The following is an 18,863-nucleotide window of genomic DNA, read 5'->3' as shown; positions in this document are numbered from 1 at the left end:
CTTTTTAATTATTTTTTATAGATATAGGCACAAACGATAAAAATAATATCACGTGTGGACTACTTCACTCATTTTTATCATTTTTATGGAATAGATGTTTGTTTTAATACTGATCTATAGAATTATTATACGATCAGCTAACTTGTAACAGGATATTCTTAATTAAAGTATTGCAATTTTCCAAAGTAACTATATCGGCCACTTCATGTTGATTTTCAGTTTTACAATGTTTCACGAGTTGGCTTAGTTTATGCATGTCGGAGTCAGGACAGCAAGGGCATTTCCTGTAACTTGCAGTGTGCTCTCCTCCACAATTCGCACATTTAGGAGGTTCTTTGTCTGAATCCCTCTCACACGTTTTAGAAAAATGTTCTCCAGCACATTTCACACATTTTACGTTGCCATGGCAGTATCTTTGAGTGTGTCCCCACATTTGACATCGATGACACTGTTTTGTCTTAGAAATTGGTGGCTCCATCTTGACATCATGTCCCATTATCTTTTTCGCTTGTAGCAATTTCTTTCCATCATCATTATAAGGTACTACAGCAAGTATGAGTGCTGTTCTATTCTTTTTATGTTCTAATCTTTGCATTTTATGTACCCGCACAATGGGTATGGAGAAAGACTTTAATTCCGACTTAAGGTTATTTAAATCTATGTTTTTCGGAAGACCCCTTATAACCACTTTCATTTTGCGTTTAGCTGGATTTCCAAATGTGTTGAATGGAAGCTGCTCCTTTTCAAAATATTGTAAAACAGCTTTATGATCATTCATTGTTAGGCATGTTATTTTAGTATAATATTTGCCAAGATAGGGTTGCTTGAATTTTATGCCCATGGACAAAAGTTTGTGTACATATTGTTTGAAGTCAACTGGTTTGTGTAGAAAAATATCAGGTACTTTTAGTCTAAGTTTTGGCCATTTTGAAAGAGAAGCAGGATTAGGATCAATTACAGTACCTGAATTAGTTGCAGCACCTGGATTAGCTTCGGCTGTTTCACCTAATCCGATGTGAACTTCCTTTATGGCACTAGCCAGTTTCTTCATAGTTTTTTTCTGTTTTGGAGGCATTTTTCATACCTAGAATCGCAATACTCATACAAATCATATATACTTCTAATACCTAAGGCATTAAATTTTAATTTAGAAGGGCATAGGTATAGTATGCGACAGGTCAAGATGGCAATCGGAATATGAGGCGGAGGGGCACCCCGCACGGCGCCCACACCGGATAAGCCCCGCGCTAATGGCTGTGCGGGTGTTCCCACCCCGATTGCGATCTCGACTTGTAGCGAGTACATATCTAAATAAATAAAAGGAAAAGCTGGCTGACTGACTGACTACTGAAACTACTGGACGGATCGGGCTGAAATTTGGCATATTATGGACCTAGACGTCCGATAAGAAAGGACTCAACAAAATTTCACCCTTAATTAAGGTGGTAAAATAGGAGTTTGAAATTTGTGTATTTCACGCAGACGAAGTCAAGGGCATAAGCTAGTTCTAAATATTAGTAGGTATATAATTACCTACCTAATTACATATACATAATATGTGTTTTACAAATTACAATACCTACAAAACGATAAGTACGGATAGGTACCTACCTACCTTCAAAAAAAATATGAAAAATGCATAGATCATTAAACGCTATGTAATCTACGTACCTGAGAAAAGAACGAAAAACTTTGTAGAAAATAAAATTTATTTAGAGCTAGTATTTCTAACTGAAATATTATAGTAATATAATTTCTCAACCACAGACCAATAACTTATAGGATACAGACCGCTAACTCCATAGACGATGTTTGTTTCAGTAGTAAGGGGAAGTGGGAGGCAAGGAATTTATATAACAAATTGTCATTGTAGTAGTGATTGTCTGTCTCACATTTTATTGGTTTTTACTATGAGAATCCACAGGACCATCTCTTTCTAACTTTATATAATATATAGCAATTATATGCCCGGATTGTCGTAAATTAGGGATGGCGTGACAGCAGGAAAACCGTAACTTTTTAGTGATGTCCTTTTTACAGATTTTAACGGTTTTGCTATTAATTACCGATTTTCAGTATTTATCGGTAATCCTACTAATAATTATTTAGGAATTTAGTTTTTCAAAAGAAAAATCAAACAAATTTATCAAAATATAAAAACTTTATTTAGAATAAATAATAAGCGACTCTACCACCGGTTCGGAAAGCAGATTCTATTGAGAAGAGCCGGCAAGAAACTCAATAGTTGCTCTCTTTTTTGTAGTGTATTACATTATTTTAAGACTTGTATTCTATTTTAATTCTAAAGATTTTAGGTCTAAAATAGTTTTGTACCAGCTAAACAATGATGGGTTTGGATAGATATAACGCATGCTGTAGGTGCATATTTAAGTCAGCAGAAAGTGTATTGACATTCTATAAGTCTTATGCAGGGTGCACATTTAATTAATTAATTATCTTTGCCATATTTAGTTGATACAAAATACATAAAATGAATAATACAATAAATTTATTCGATCAATAGAAATGTCATCCTAAAAATAAGTGCAACCTCATAGTGCAACCCGCGCAACCGCCTCAACCCCTTTCACAGCTTAATCAATCTTATTATTTTTAGGTCAAAAAGGTTTTAAGGATCGTTACATTACATGAGTGTGAAAATCATACATTTGAAAACCACGCGTGTTACTTGCAACTCCGCACCACTAAAACTGTGGTTGCACCATCAAGCATATTTTTAGGATGATTGTAATTTTTTCATCCCAAAAACTCGAATTTTTAAATTATAATGATAAAGATTTATACAATACAAAATCACTGCAATAGCCAGAGCTTCAATGAGGATATCAGCTGTGTTTTAAAATATTTACGAAATTAGATGATTATGCTTCTATTATAAAATAAGAACAAAAAGTTTTTTTCCAAAAAACATATTAACTTAGAAAACTAATAAGTTTTGAAGTAGGTATTCAAAATATTACTTTAGAATTATAAGTGATTGCACAGGCGGATTGCGAGTTTTATATATATACTAGGTATTTAACATTTTACTTATGTGGTTAAGAATTTAGAAGCGCTCAATGAGGCTATAATTTAAAATATTATACTAGATAGATACATTATGAACCTGTCAGTATGCTGTATAACATATTATATTGGAGTGCAATCATCATCACATCAAAAGAAAAGTCTCGATTTACTGACTGACTCATCAACACCCAGCCCAAACACTTGGACCTAAAAAGTTGAAATTTTTGAAGCGAAATGCAATTTTCTAAATTACCACGGGATAGAGAATAAAGAGAAATAGAATTCCACCTGAGTGAAGCCATGGCGTGTCAGTTAGTCTGCGAACGGAAATGGCAAAATGATACGACTTTAATGTTGTTCAAGAGAGATAAAATAATAAAGTTAATCTTAATATATAAAAGGAAAAGGTGACTGACTGACTGACTGACTGATCTATCAACGCACAGCTCATACTACTTGACCGATCGGGCTGAAATTTTGCATGCAGATAGCTATTATGACGTAGGCATCCGCTAAGGATTTTTAAAAATTCAACCCCTAAGGGGGTAAAATAGGGGTTTGAAATTCGTGTAGTCCACGCGTACGAAGTCGCGAGCATATGCTAGTGAACATTAAAACATCAATTCAAACTTTTAACAGTGGCTTAAAACCTTAATTACTTTTGCGACGTACAGTTCTATAGCTTGCGCCTTTAGTAACTTTTGTCGCAATCAAATTTTCCATTTCCTTTCCCTTTTTTCTCGAATCAACATTATGTATTCTTCTATTGAAGTTAATACACCATTGTCTAACTTGCATTCTTATTACGAACAACCAAAAAGCTTTTAAAAAATCTGATTTATGCTCAACACAATCAAACCAAGATGTATTAATTTGTTCGAATTTGTTAATTAAATCTGAATATATGTAAACCTTACATATGTCTGGCAAAATTTTTTCAATGATAGATATACAATCCCATACCAGGGACAACAATTGATTGGATGGGTAGTACAATTTTTTGTTACTTGAATCAAATTCTTTCATTTCAATTAAAGTATGAAATGATTTAATTTCGTTAGACAATAGTGTATTTCGGCAATTTGGGCATTGCTCACAATTTAACTTTGGAAATAAATACCGACAAACTGCGCCGGCAATATAAGACAAAGCATTCGTTTGAAAAACGTTTTCAGGTGGAACACATTCTTCAATAAAATTTACGTTATGAATATCAGAACTGTAATCAACAAATCGTGTATCAAGTTTTGGTCTACTTACCAAATTACTTAGAGTACCGAGCATTTTATCACTATCGGCGGCGCAATTCGCATACAGAGATTTCCCGGTTGTAATGTTATTGATCAACAATGTTTTGAACAATGAAACAAAATTATGACAGTCCGGGTGTGTGCTAGAACCACCCTGACCTCTAATCTGAGAAAAGAAATTTTCCAGGGGATCCTGGTTTAAACGCGTCAGACTCAAAAATTTAACGCCTGAGATTAATCTAAGATCTGACCAAAGATGTTTTATAGTTTTAATGTCGTGTATAAAATTTCTTAAACACAATGGCTTACTTTCTCTTGAATCTGACGCATCGAATTTCATTGATTCTAGTTTCTTCACTGCTTCATTCCAAAAATCAAGATGAGTTGAATTTATAGATAAAGAATTACATAGGTCAGTACTGGAATAGCCGGAGGAGTTCAGGCTGCTGAATAAATTATGAATCAATAAAAGGATCTCAGCAGTGAAAAGTCCATTATCAATGTTTACAGATGGAGGACAATAACCATGTTCCAGTTGTAGTTGACGATAAGTGTTCATCTGTATTCTTAAGCTGTGGGCCACATCTCTGCTGAAGACTTGCGCAGCAAGTTTCACCTGTAATGCATAGTTATTTTTTATTAGATATGTTAATAAACTAAATTTGATAATGCTATTTAGATTTAAAGTAAACATTTCCGTTGTACACAAACTCTAAGCTAAACTAAAATGGTACGTCTAAATCTATTGCTATCCCTTTCATAATGTTGCTTGCGGAAAAGGAAAGCACTAGATTTAGACCAGTTAATTTAGTTTAGTTTAGAGATTGTGTACTAGAGAATCGGCCCAATTGGGCTTAAAATATAATTAAAGAATTTAAATGAGTGGGTTGGAAATTCATAAGGATTCAAATTTTTGTTTAAAAAATTATCTTCTATGCTCATAACTATACTATCCTCAACCTAATTATCCTAATCCTAATAATATTATAAATGTGAAAGTGTGGATGTTTGGATGTTTGTTACTCAATCACGCAAAAACAGCTGAACTTTAAATGATAAGCAAGCTTGGGAATGAGTTGCTTAACGACTTTGTGATAGTTCTAATAAGTTTCAATAATTTTGTAAAGTGGTGATAATAAAAAGAATACCCGGCTGAGTTTGTTGTGGGCTCTTCTCAGACCTGGGCGCGTTTGGAACCCTCGTAGCTTTAGTTTTAAGTTTGCGTTATAATTATCACCACTATATTATCTTACAAATCTAACACTATACCAGACAATCAATAAGAGTAATTTATTACCTATTTTGAATAAATCATTTGACTTTGACTTTGACTTTGACTTTGAACGGCTTTGGATGAAATTTGGAATGGAGATAGATTATACCCTGGATTAACACATAGGCTGCTTTTTATCCCGGAAAATCAAAGAGTTCCCGCGGGATTTTGAAAAATGTAAATCCACGCGGACGAAGTCGCGGGCATCACCTAGTATGCTCATAATTATCTTCGACACTATTGGGCGCCGACCCTGGTTATTGGTACTTCTTGTTTTCATGGTGTCTATGTGATCATGTGATGAGAATTTTGTAAGCTGAAACTTAAAATGGACCAACAACAGGGTCTACAACCCATAGTTTCGGAGATAGTGCTTTCAAAAACGTGATCACATAGACACCACGAAAACAAGAAGTTTTAGTACCAACAACTAAGGTCTGCGCACCGTAGTTTTATTGGATTTTTCCATGGCAAGGACATTATCACAAAGCTATTGTTACAAAGCAAAAGTTACTTGCCTTCATCTTGTCATATGAATTTGGTTTCACATGTTTGTCTGTTAATTTGGTAGACCACCCAACACCTGCCACACCATCAACAGCAAACAGCTTCTCAATGTAGTCCCACTGAGCACGCTGACTCCCGATGAGCAAGTCCTTCTTCTGAAAATTATTGCGGAAACATTTGAGTAAATGTGGGACATCATATATATGATATATTTTGTTTCCTTCGATGACATAATGTATTATATTACACCCATCGTTGCCACTTCGAAGTAAATCTTCGCGTGCATCAGCTATTAATGAGTTTATCGCAGCAACATTGGCAGAGCCTTGATCTGATACTGTTGATCTCAAAACAAATCCTGTCTTTAATATTTCCTTAGTTAGTTCTTTAATAATGTTTTTTAGAAAGAAGGTTTTAATTCCATCTCGTACAAAATAAAATGCTATAGGTAGCTTCCAAGGTAAAAATATGCCCCGTAACATAAACACTAAAACTTTGTCAGCAACATTGTTAGTGCGTTCACCACCTCCTAGATCTTCAAATCCTTCAATAACACCGGTATGAAAATTAAAAAATAAATTTTTGTTAATTGCCATTTCGTCAAACAGCAATACACATTGTAACCCCATACAATTTTTATTTTTAGCAGCATCTGCCAAATGCTGAAAAATAAAATCATTAATACCTGGTCTTAAAGGTATATTATTTAATATAGAGCCTATAGTGGATTGAGCTGGTAATCTTAATCTTTTTTGCAAATATCTGTAGCACCTTGGACTTAATTTATATAAAGAAAGCGCAAAAACTTTTTCTTCGTTAGTGTATCTAGAACCTCTAGATTTCACACCAGATAGTCGTAACTGTGAATCTACTAATAATTTGCCGAAATTACTCAAAATAGGATATTTTGTGATAAAGAATTTTATTTTATCAGAAACTGTTTGCACCTTTGCCTTAAACTTATTATATCTGATAGTCATGTTCCGTAATTTTATTTTTAATGTTTTATTACCCTGACGTAGCTTCTGCTTACGAGGGGTTTCTTGATTTTTATCTAAACGTACTCTAGGAATTATGTCTGGCTTTTTATGATGAGATCTAGAATGTGTTCTTTTACGTTTTGGTGTAGTCTGTAAAGCAGACCCAACTTCAGAAGGCATAGGATCAGACGGTATCAAAGTTGTAGCCTGTGAATTGGACACATCCTCTGAAGAGATGGGATCAAATGGAATGGGACTTGGAGTACGCAGAGCAGACACATCCTGAGAAGGCATGATATCTGACAGGATGGAACTTTTAGTCTGTAAAGCAGACACATTTTCGGAAGACATGGGAACAGACGGAATGAAACTTTGAACATCCTCAGAAGGAAAGGTTGTCTGTGAAGCAGATACCACTTCAGAATGCATGGACTCATGAGGAGCAGGACTCAGTGGTTGTGAGTAATGAGTAATAGAAGTTGTTGGCTCTAAAATAGACTGCTGAATTAAATCTGGTGACTTCTGTTTGTCAGGAATCGGGATATTTGGCAAGGGGTTTACTAAATCAATAGGACTTAAAATAACAGAAGCTTGCTCATTCTTACTTTGGTTGTCTGATTGTGAAGTCGATGGGATATCGACTATGTTAACATCGAAGGGTTTACCACGCTGTAAAGGGGATATCTCTAGAAATTTGTCAATTTTAAAATGTACTGGTTTAGTACCTTTTAGGGTTTTTAGTTTAGTTTTAGGGTTTTTAGAAGACTGTGTAATATGCAAATTCAGCGTGGGAATTGAATCTTTTGTCAATCTATTATTTACGATATACCGAGGTAAGAAATGGGATTCGCAAATCCTGACATTTTCTAATTGCCTAAGGGAGTACTTACGCAAATATGGACAGTTAAACAACCATGCCTTCCATCTAGTTGTGTCGGTAAAAGGTACGGCGTGTAAATGTAAGGTGCTTTTACACTTAGGTACACTACACTGCCTCATATCGGATAAAAAGGATACTAGGTAGGTATTTAGAAACACTAACAATTATTACTAAGCCTAAATTAGGTAGGCAAGTTTAAAGAGCACATCCACTATATCTCTAAATTAAAACAATCCCTTAAAAAACTGAAAATAGAAATATAAAACGAATATCCTGTTATAACTGCAGCACACTTCCAGGTTTAAACCACAAGGTTTACAACTCTCGCAATAGGAGAAAAATTAAGTTTTTTAGGTTAGGTTATAAAATCTCTCAAAACCGACATCACGTTTTTATTTTGAAATTCTATGTAATGAAAGCCGATTGGAGCTAATCACCGACCAATAATATTCGAGCAATCTTGAGAGAGTGTGCTGTATGTACATGTGCCTTTAATACTGTGTGAGTGGAGCGAGATAGTCCTGTGGATTTCGAAAGAGGAATAGAAAGTGCGAAAGAAATGGACTGATGCATCTTTTATGGCCCTCAGTTGACAGGGCCTGTTCTCAACCACTTTTCAACTGTACGGCTGTCACCCACGGCTGTCATCCACTGTCATATTATGTCTAATGTCACCGACCATAGATTATCTACTATATACTAGAAATAGATGTGCGACTCTAGATTTCTTTTTCAAAGTTACGCGTGTACTCACATCTAGAGGGCACTAAAAGCGCGCTAGGCGTGCGAGAGCGCGAAAATTTAAATGCTATTTAAATGTACTTTACTAGAATATTTTATATTTTTGGAACACGTTTTAAATAAACATTAATAATTCCATTAACGTTTGTTTAAAACATGTTTAAAAATATATATTACAAGACTATGACTCTTTGAGCTACTTAATTATAACTATATTATAGAAAGAAAAAGGTTTTAAGGTTTTGTAAATATTTATTATCATAAATTCGTAACTAGGTAGATACATAAAATACAATAGAATAGAAAACAATACGAAGTGTATGTAAACACTATAAAATACATACCCAAATTCAAGACCCGCAAGATTGTGAAATAATTACTATTCAAATTTAACATTTTCGGTTATTTACTTTTAATAATTTTCAAATTATTACCACAATTGGTGTATTTGTGTAGTCAGAAAACAATAAAATAATTGTTATATGAGCCAAAGATAATTAACATAAAGCTAGCTTTAAGTTTTATTGTAATATTCAAAATAAAAAAAATTAACATAAATTATATTAAATAAAATTCCCTGTAAATAAACTGTAAAATAATAAACATAAATTATACTAAATCAAGTAATCAATAAAACCAATCTACTAGATTGATTTTATTGATGGGAATTTATGTTTACTAGCTTATGCCCGCGATTTCGTTCGCGTGGACTACACAAATTTTGAACCCCTGTTTCACACACTTAGAGTTGATCTTTAACAATGAGATTTTAACATATGAGCTTAATAAAATATGTCATACTGCAAATTGCAAAAATATTAACTACAAAACTTTATAGACACTTCAAAACTGACAGAGTTTCATACAAACTTCAAACCCCTATTTTATCCCTTCAGGGGTTGAATTTTGAAAAATCCTTTCTTAGCGGACGCCTACGTTATAATAGCTATCTGCATGCCGAATTTCAGCGTGATCCGTCCAGTAGTTTGAGCTGTGCGTTGATAGATCAGTCAGTCAGTCAGTCAGTCAGTCACCTTTTCCTTTTATATATAGATTATATTATATTTGACTAGTGCCACAAAGGCAGTAATATTAAAAACATAATTACACAAATTAATCACACAGGATTGGCAAGAGTCTGTGATCAATCTACAATTAACAATTTAATCCCCCATATTTGTTAAAAGGAATACAAAACAATTTACTAAAGAAAACAATTTAGTAAAGACTGCCAAACGGATATAGCTTCTGTTAGATATTGATGCAGAAGATGACTTACGAATGTGCAATAGTTGACAGAAGCTTGAATGATTCCCCTTATCTAAATATATAAAAGGAAAGGGTGACTGACTGACTGACTGACCTATCAACGCACAGCTCAAATTACTGGACGGATCGGGCTGAAATTTGGCATGCAGATAGCTATTTTGAAGTAGGCATCCGCTAAGAAAGGGTTTTTGAAAATTCAACCCCTAAGGGGGTGAAATAGGGGGTTGAAACTTGTGAAGTCCACGCGGACAAAGTCGCGAGCATAAGCTAGTTTTATCAAACGAAGTCTGTAATTCAACTACTGATTTCATTAGATTGCATAAAATAGATTATTTACCTTTATGTGTTTGATAATATCTCAACGCCTGAATTTTTATGCTATCATTTTCAGTATCTGAATTTTTACCTTTTAAAATTTTATTTACATTATTGCACCAGCTGTGAATAATCAATTTGATCACAAAATTTATTATATAATTTTTCAAATTGACTTTGTGTGTATCACATGTTAAAAAATCAAAACTTGTACTCTGATCAACTAATAATTTTATCATTTGACTTTTGCCACTTTTCCCAGGATCATTTTTTAACATGCTTTTTACTATTTTTATTATATTTCTCACACAATTTGAAAAGTTACGCGAGGGTCGGTAAAGAGATCTCCTTGTGATATCGATAGAATGTATGTATTCATCTGCTTGAGGTGGGGTGGTGTCACACAATTCATTATTGCATTTTATACAAGATTTACACACATTCCTTTTTAGCTTTTTTATGACAAACCCTGTCACATACTTTTTAGTTTCAGAGATTATTAATTTGTCTCCAATTTCTGAACTACTATCTGCCAAATTTTCTATACTTAGATCTGTATCCATTGGCTCATTGCTCATCGGGGGCTCTTTGATGTCATTTTCTATCAAAAGACAATCTAAATTTTGTAACATTTTGTTAGGATCTTCCTCACAGTTAGCCCCTAATGAGTGACTTGAATTTAAATTATTTACAAGTAATGTTTTGTAAATACTTTCAAACTGCTGGCAGGTAGGGTTTGTGTTTCTAGCCCCGTGGCTCCTCACAGAGGAGAAAAAGTTTTCCACAGGATCTTGGTTAAAACAGCGCGTTAACAAACTAGTTACATTATGTTTTTCATTTAGATATAGCCACAATTCTTTCATAACTTTAATATTGTGGATCCAATTTTTAATTGATGGAACCTGTTCATAACGAATACTTACTGTTCCATCTTTTTTTTTTGTTTCCATCTTAAATCGCATGATTTTAATATTGGCACACTTTCATCCCATAATTTAAAATGGTCAGAGTTCATTTTCAAACAATTTTTATATATTTTATGGGTCTTTTTATAAGACCCTCCATTAAAGGAGTCAAAAAGACGATCAAATAATAGCAGCAAGTCGGCTGTGTCAGCACACTCTTGTGGTAGTAAATTATTTTCTGAAAAAGAAAAAAGATTAAAAATTAAATACTTAAATAAATACTTAAATATATTTTTTTATACATAAATGTCAGGCCACATTTACATGGATTTGTAGCTGATGCTCGCGACTTCACCCGCGTGGATTTAGGTTTCTTAAAATCTATGAACTCTATGATTTTCAGAGAAAAAAGTAGTGTCCTTCCCTAAGAAGTTATTTGTATACCAAACGTCAAAATTGGGTGGGCTGTGGGTCGATTTCATAAAACCGGCATCAATCATTATTACAATCTCAGTTGTTGTGATTGGCTGAATTTGTGCGATTCTTGTTGCAACAATGCATTGTAGCCAATAGTGAGCTGGCGTCAACCATTTATAATATTAGTATGGAGTTGTGGATGTTTTAAAGTTGCACTATCATCACATTACAGATGTAAAATAGCGCCATATATGTTGCTAATAAATAATTATTGAGAATAAGATTAGTCCTTGCTAGTCAAGTAGTACCAAAGTCTGATGAATTAATTCTAAAGTGAAGAAGGTCTTCAAATATCAGGTCTTTAAAAGTTTCAGAACATTAACAGTACTTACTTGCACAAAATCGTAGCGCTCCTGATACACGCTGACTAAAAACTTGTGCAGCATGTTTTACTTTCATCTTCGGAATTTTCTCTATGAGTACATGAGCTTCTGTTAACTTGTTGCACATTCGTAAGTCATCTTCTCCTGCATCAATATCTAACAGAAGCTTTAAATGTATCCATTTAGCAGTCTTTACTTCGTCCTCCTGTGTGAATCTTAATTCTTTTGTCAGTAAATTGTTTCGTATTCCTTTTAACAAATGTGGGGGATCAAATAAGGGGAATATATTATTATTTTCTACAGCAAAACTACTATCCCTAGGCTCGTTGCCTAATCTAAGACAATCTACTTTAGTCTCTTTTATCAGCTCATTTATAACTTTGTTGTTAATTGTAGATTGATCACAGACAGTTGAGACGACAGCCAATCCTGTTTGATTAATTTGTGTAATTATGTTTTTAATACACCTTTTTAATATTACTGCCTTTGTGGCACTTTTGCAAAACAAATAGCAAATTGGCTGTTTGAACTTAGCTTTTAGCCCCTTTATCATGAATACCAAAACATGGTCAGCAATATTCTCTGTAATTTCATTTCCCCCAAAATCTTCAAATCCGATTACTTGATCGAATGCTGTATTGAAATGTAGGGATGGAGACAAAGACATTTCATCAAAGATTAATACACATAATCGTTGCTCCATCCCCAATTTGTCTGCCGCATTTTTCAAAAGTTTAATTATCGCAGGGTTTAAGCCTGGTTTAATTGTTATTTGTTTAAGGACATCCAGTAATGTTCGTTTTGATGGCAAAGTTAACATTTTTCTCAAAAAGTTATAGCCTTTTGGACTTTTCTTATATATCGAGAGTGACATTAATTTTTCTGCATGATTAAATCTTCTTCCACGGCTTTTTTTGTTATGCTGTGTTAATTGCATTTTTACAAGTGTTTGAGCAGGCATAGGTAAGTATTTTAGAACCTTGTTAAATAATTTTGTTTTTGACATTTTTTTGCTATCTTTACTTGGTTTCTTTGTTCGAATAATTTATTTTTCAAATTAACTATTTTCCTTAACAATTTCTGAACTTTGAGATTCACATGTCTTTGACCAGCTTTTCCTGAAAAAAAAAAGGTGTTTTTATTAAGTATAGATTAACTATTAGACAATTTTCAATACTCTATTCTTGTTAAAATCTTGTTAAACAGTAAAGATTTTTTATCTCTTATTTAATTAAATTAAATTAAATTTATTGGATATTATTACATATTAAATTACATATAAGGAACACAAAAAATACTTATAATACAGATAAAAACAAGTAATAACAATTAAGTAGACCTAGGTCTAGTGGGGTGCCAGCCAGGTAACCTCCCAGTGTGTATGTGTGTATGTGTATTATTTGTTGTTTATGGCCACAACTTACTAGTAATTATTTTTTTCTGAATCTGAGTTTGAGAATATCCTGCTTGGATGTTGTGAACCACAGATGGGGTACTTTGAGCGACCGATTGATTATGTGTAGAACTTTCTGGTTGATTTATTGTATTAGCATCTAGACTTGAATCAATGGCACCTGAAATATGCAAAATAGAGTTTTAGAAGAAGTGTTTATGTTATAATTATTAGTTATAGAGGAGGAGATGTCTCTCAACAAGTTCAAAGTTTTCATAAAACGTAAACTAATTGAAAAATCCTATTACAATGTAAAGGATTATTTAAATGATAAGCAAGCTTGGGAATGAGTTGCTTAACGACTTTGTGATAGTTCTAATAAGTTACAATAAATTTGTAAAGTGGTGATAATAAAAAGAATACCCGGCTGAGTTTGTTGTGGGCTCTTCTCAGACCTGGGCGCGTTTGGAACCCTCGTAGCTTTAGTTTTAAGTTTGCGTTATAATTATCACCACTATATTATCTTACAAATCTAACACTATACCAGACAATCAATAAGAGTAATTTATTACCTATTTTGAATAAATCATTTGACTTTGACTTTGACTTATACATAGTTAGTTTCTGTCTGCAACTTCATTAGGAGATTTCAGTTTTGAAGATTCCATAGAAACATTTGTACTTATTACATTTGATACCAAGTGGGGTATCCCGTAGCGCTGCCAAGTCGATTTTTTTGATATTAACAATAAACCTCTACAGTTTTGCGGCTTGTTAAGAAAAGTGATCTGTTTTACTCTTGTGTATTACAGAACCCTATGTGCTGTGTCCAACTCGCACTTGGCCAGTTATTTTCTACATAACAGTTCTTGATTTATCGTGCAAAACGTCGAAAAATACGACTGAAGTATGGGACCCTCTGTGCACAAGTCTGACCCACACTTGGCCAGTGTTTTCAAGCTTCTACAATCTGTGCTTTGACCTATTATTGACATGTCAATCAATGTAATTTCTCAAAATCCTCTCTACTGTAATAACTAATAAATAAAACTCACCAAGGTTAAGAGAAGGAAATGCTGTCTTTGCTAGTCTTTTACTGTGATGGTATAAAAAACGATCTTCAAAGTGGTGATTGCAAATTCGATAATTCGTATATATTTCATCATCAGTCTTGCTTTCTAAATCTTGTCCTACTATCTCTTTCCATTGTTGAAATCGTTTCAAAGAGGAGTGGCCAGGTTTTGGAAAGTGATGCAAAACATCTGAAAAAGTAGTAACATAAAATATGCAATATATTATTGTATTATCTATACTTATTGTACTTATTTACTTAATCTCTATAATATATATATATAAATGAATCACTGAATGTGTTGCTAAGCGCAAATTTCGAGAACAGCTGAACCGATTTCGCTAATTCTTTTTTTATAATATTCCTTGAAGTACGAGGATGGTTTTTATGGAATTGCCCGAAATCGACTAGGCGGTAAGACGTTCGCTGGGGCAGCTAGTAAAATATAAAAAAACCATAGTCATTAAAGTTCAAAATAATATCTAATGTTGTACCTACGTACCTACACTTAATTACAAAACAAAAAATGTACAGAATTAGTAGTCAATAATCCTTACCAATATTATAAATGCAAAAGTATGTCAGGCTGTCTGTCTGCTAGCTTTTCACAGTCAATTTGTGTAACCGTTTATGATAAAAGTTAGAAGGTACAGAGAAGCTTGCATCCAGGTAAGGACATAGGCTACTTTTGCCTCGGAAAATCAAACAGTTCCCATGGGATTCTTTAAAACCCTAAACCAACGTAGACAAAGTGGCGGGCATCATCTATTTGGTGAAGAGATAGCTTGCATCGGAGACGGTTGTAGGCTACTTTTATCACGGAAAATTGGACTTCTCACGGGATTTCTAAAATGGTTTTTTGGATGATATCCACGTGGACGAAATCGCAGGAATTATTTAGTATCATGATAAAATACCTAATGTACTAATGGAGCATAGAGTTTGACTCGTTTAAGAGATTTGTGTTAGATTACAAGTGAGCTGATTTTAAACTTACCGAATTGCTCACATCCGAACACACATCGAGATCTCCGTGGCATTTTCCCTGCACAAATCTATCGACAGAAAATCTTTTCACAAAGCAAAAACAAGTCCGTAATCCGTAGCCGTGGTCAATCGTTCAGGCATGAATCGAGTCCGTAAATCAATCCTTAGGTAGTTATCGAGGTGGTTAAAGGAAACACAGAGTCCAGTAAACAAAGCAGGGTCAGATAAATTTATCAGAAATAGAAATATTTAGAACCGCACAAACAACAATACACGAAAACATGAAAAGTTTTGAACTTCAACGGTGACCAGGGTTGCCAGATATTTACCAATTGAATTCGCCCGTTTTTTTTTTTTTTTTAATAGATATAGCGAGCAAGCGAGCAGGCGGGTCACCTGATGTTAAGTGATTACCGCCGCCCATGAACATTTGCAGCACCAGAGGAGCCGCCGATGCGTTGCCGGCCTTTAGGAATTTGTTTTAGGATTTTGCCTGCTGAGTAGCCTAAAATCGCCCGTTTCTATCTTCCAGGGGCCCTACCGCGGTTGTTTGACAGCTACAATGTTACGATCACAATCATCTCTGATTGGTTAATGCTCGCTCACTATTGGCTACAATGCATTGTTGCAACAAGGATTGCACAAATTCAGCCAATCAGAACAATTGAGATTGTAATAATGATTGATACCGGTTTTAGACAATCGCCCTACTGGTAGCCTAAATGGTTACTGGTAGCCAATCGGGATTTTTGGGCGCCGATTGGCCCCCCGAGGTAGCCTAAATGGCGGTAATTCGCCTTATCTGGCACCACTGACGGTGACTGTGGCTGTCCAAATGTTTGTAATTTAAAATTACAACAATGTGCCCGCCATCTATTTTCGTCTTTTATTAACTGTTATCTATTTGTTTAGCCGTACTCGCGCTTAGATGGCACCACAAGCGAATTTCAATTTGCGATTTTTTAATGTTCTGGAGTTGCACCCCTATGTCACCGACCAAATAAAAGTCATATGTCATGTATGCATTTACTCCAAGGATTATGTGTGTGTCATGTTACCACGTTGTGCAAAAAAGCAAAGCAAACCACAGACCAGTAATCAAAGTAAACCATAGCAAACTGTCAAAAGAAACTTGAATTTGAATACCTACCTACTTTGTGCCTACTTTAGATCTTTTTGATTATTACCACGAATGTACCTATAGGTACTAATTTCCATAATTTCATCCAAGATTATTACTTAACTCTATGGATTAGACCAAAGAGTATGTACAGTGCGACAAGGTTATCTTGACACGTGGCGAAAATCGGAACTAACATTGCCGTCAAGTGTCCCCTTTGTTCGTGTTGGAATATTTTATTTTATTTTAAGCCATTGTTCCCACAGAGATAGTATACCTTTAGTATACATAGAGGTAACCATAACGTGTTGCCGCTCTTGTACATGTATGTGTCAAAGAGGTATTGTTATCTCCGTCTTTTTCAGGGAACCTCCATTCGTGTAAAAGCGATAGCTCATATAAGTCTGGCAACGTTGCTCTATCGGTGAAGGTCGATTCATCCCAGAGCTACTTGTTCCGTTATGTTTGTAGTACTGTCTTTCTGTCCATGTTTGTGTTATAATGTTGGTATTGAAATATGCAATCCAAGTTATACATTTTTGATTTTTTTGGTTTTGTATGAAAGTCCCGTCTCAAACGTAGTGATTACAACTTACATACTCTTTGGTTTTTAGGGTTCCGAAAGGTGCCAACACTGCCAACTGGACTTTATTTTTATTACTAAGCCTCCGCTGTCTGCCCGTCCCACAGACTACAGTGTATATAGGGAGACCGTCCGTCCGTCTGTCTGTCAGTCAGCGGTCTCTATCTCGTGAACCGTAATAGGTAGAGAATTGAATTTTTCACAGAATGTGTATTTCTATTGCTGCTATAACAACAAATAATAAAAAAATCGAAATGGTTGCCATGAAAATCACTACCCTTGTCCCTTATTATAGGTACCTAAATGTGAAAGTAGGTATATGTTTGTTTGTTGGTTTGTTTACCATTCAATCACGACGCAACAAATCAAACGATTAGCATGATTTTTGCATGGTTATAGTTAAAGACATGGAAAGTGACAGCCTACTTTTTATCCCGAAAAATCAAAGATTTTTAAAGCTAACCTAAAAAAACCTTTATACATGGCGTAGTTTAAAAATGGTTAGGCATGTGATGTGATGTGATAATATTACGAAAAACTGGTTTTCGGCACAGTTTTCCAAAGGCGGTGCAAGCGGTGGTCGCTCAAGGTCACAAAGTCGGATAAATAAAATTATTATGAGGACACTAAACCGTAGGTATACTTTATTAAAACTATAGAACTTCCCTGGCCCTTATGTAGTTTTCCCTTACTCTTTCACCGCGCGCAACTTTCCGTCCACTTACCCGCGCTGCGTTGACTACTTTCCGTCCGCTTACCCGCGCTGCGTTGACTACTCCCTCCTAAATGCAATAACTACTGTGGTGCAAGCCAAGAGTAGCCAAGAAACATACTATGGAAATGGTAAAAATACGATATTTTTCGTATTTAAGTAGGTACTGACGTATACGAAAAATATCAAATAGGTACTAGGTACCTGCATCTCTTTTCACGAGCAGAGATAATTTATTACCTACAAGTTGTAATAAATTATCTCTGTCACGAGTAAAAAAAAATCTGAAAATCGTTAAAATCTTTTTTTTTCATACAATAGGTAGGTACAAGTTATCCCTTGACTGCAATGTCACCTCGTAGTAAGTGATGAATGATGATACAGTCTAAGATTGTATAGCGGGTTAACCTGGAAAGAGTGGAAGTTTCATTATTAAACACATTACCCCTTTGGCATCTAAGTATACATACACGACATCGTACAGAGAACGCTAAATCACTTGGCGGCACGGCTTTGCCGGTAGGGTGGTAACTAGCCACAGCCAAAGCCTACACCAGACCAAATAACCCCTGGCGGAAATCGAACCCATGGCCTCCCACTAATAAGACCACAGCGCTCACCAATGCGCCTGAGAGGTCGTCAAATGCAACGCGTGCGATCAACGTACAGTACGCGCGGCGAGAGTTTGGCTTTGACCGTTATTGCGCAGAAATCAGAAATTGGGTATCAACGGGCAATTAGTGGGGTGCGGGGCGGGTGTGTAGGCGCACGCGGTGCTCTGATTGGCGCTCCACTGCTCCAGTCGTTCCCTGCCTCTGTTTGTACAATCACGTTCACAAGTGAATTGCTATTTTCGTTAATTGTTTATTATATAAGAATCTGAATAGCACTGCTGCTAAGACTTTTTTTTAATGTTAACTTTTGTATTTAATAATTATTTTAAGTTTTCTTTTGTTTGTATGTACTAATTTTACATGTATCTTGGAATAAATAATTTTATTAAAAAACAATTATTTAGAATTTTCATCGCTGTCTCTGTAAACTTT

General features: G+C 34.8%; 1 protein-coding gene and 2 long non-coding RNA genes across 4 annotated transcripts; all 3 read right to left on the bottom strand.

Moving 5' to 3' along the window:
- Positions 1-500: 500 nt before the first annotated feature.
- On the bottom strand, positions 501-1,765 carry LOC138403083 (uncharacterized). The gene is made up of 2 exons (XR_011237368.1): positions 1,672-1,765; positions 501-1,084 (listed from the first exon to the last, which is right to left on the bottom strand). It is a non-coding gene; the product is annotated as an uncharacterized lncRNA (long non-coding RNA).
- Positions 1,766-2,998: 1,233 nt separating this feature from the next.
- On the bottom strand, positions 2,999-8,515 carry LOC138403081 (uncharacterized). Its single transcript, XR_011237366.1, has 2 exons — positions 6,072-8,515; positions 2,999-4,896 (listed from the first exon to the last, which is right to left on the bottom strand). It is a non-coding gene; the product is annotated as an uncharacterized lncRNA (long non-coding RNA).
- Positions 8,516-11,211: 2,696 nt separating this feature from the next.
- LOC138403080 (uncharacterized) lies at positions 11,212-16,242 on the bottom strand. 2 transcript variants are annotated; one of them, XM_069502133.1, is made up of 4 exons: positions 15,413-16,242; positions 14,399-14,605; positions 13,375-13,524; positions 11,960-13,068 (listed from the first exon to the last, which is right to left on the bottom strand). In XM_069502133.1, the coding sequence occupies exons 1-4, from the start codon at positions 15,453-15,455 to the stop codon at positions 12,923-12,925; spliced, it is 546 nt and encodes a 181-aa protein (XP_069358234.1). In that variant the 5' UTR covers positions 15,456-16,242; the 3' UTR covers positions 11,960-12,922. The 2 variants fall into 2 exon arrangements, 1 of the variants encoding a protein (XP_069358234.1); XR_011237365.1 differs by lacking the exons at positions 14,399-14,605; positions 15,413-16,242 and adding an exon at positions 11,212-11,388 and having other exon boundaries at positions 13,375-13,543.
- Between the last annotated feature and the right edge of the window lie 2,621 nt (positions 16,243-18,863).

The sequence above is a fragment of the Maniola hyperantus genome, chromosome 12 (genome assembly GCF_902806685.2).
Source record: "Maniola hyperantus chromosome 12, iAphHyp1.2, whole genome shotgun sequence".
NCBI classification, from domain to species: Eukaryota; Metazoa; Arthropoda; class Insecta; order Lepidoptera; family Nymphalidae; genus Maniola; species Maniola hyperantus.
This window is presented reverse-complemented; position numbering and strand designations above follow the sequence as displayed.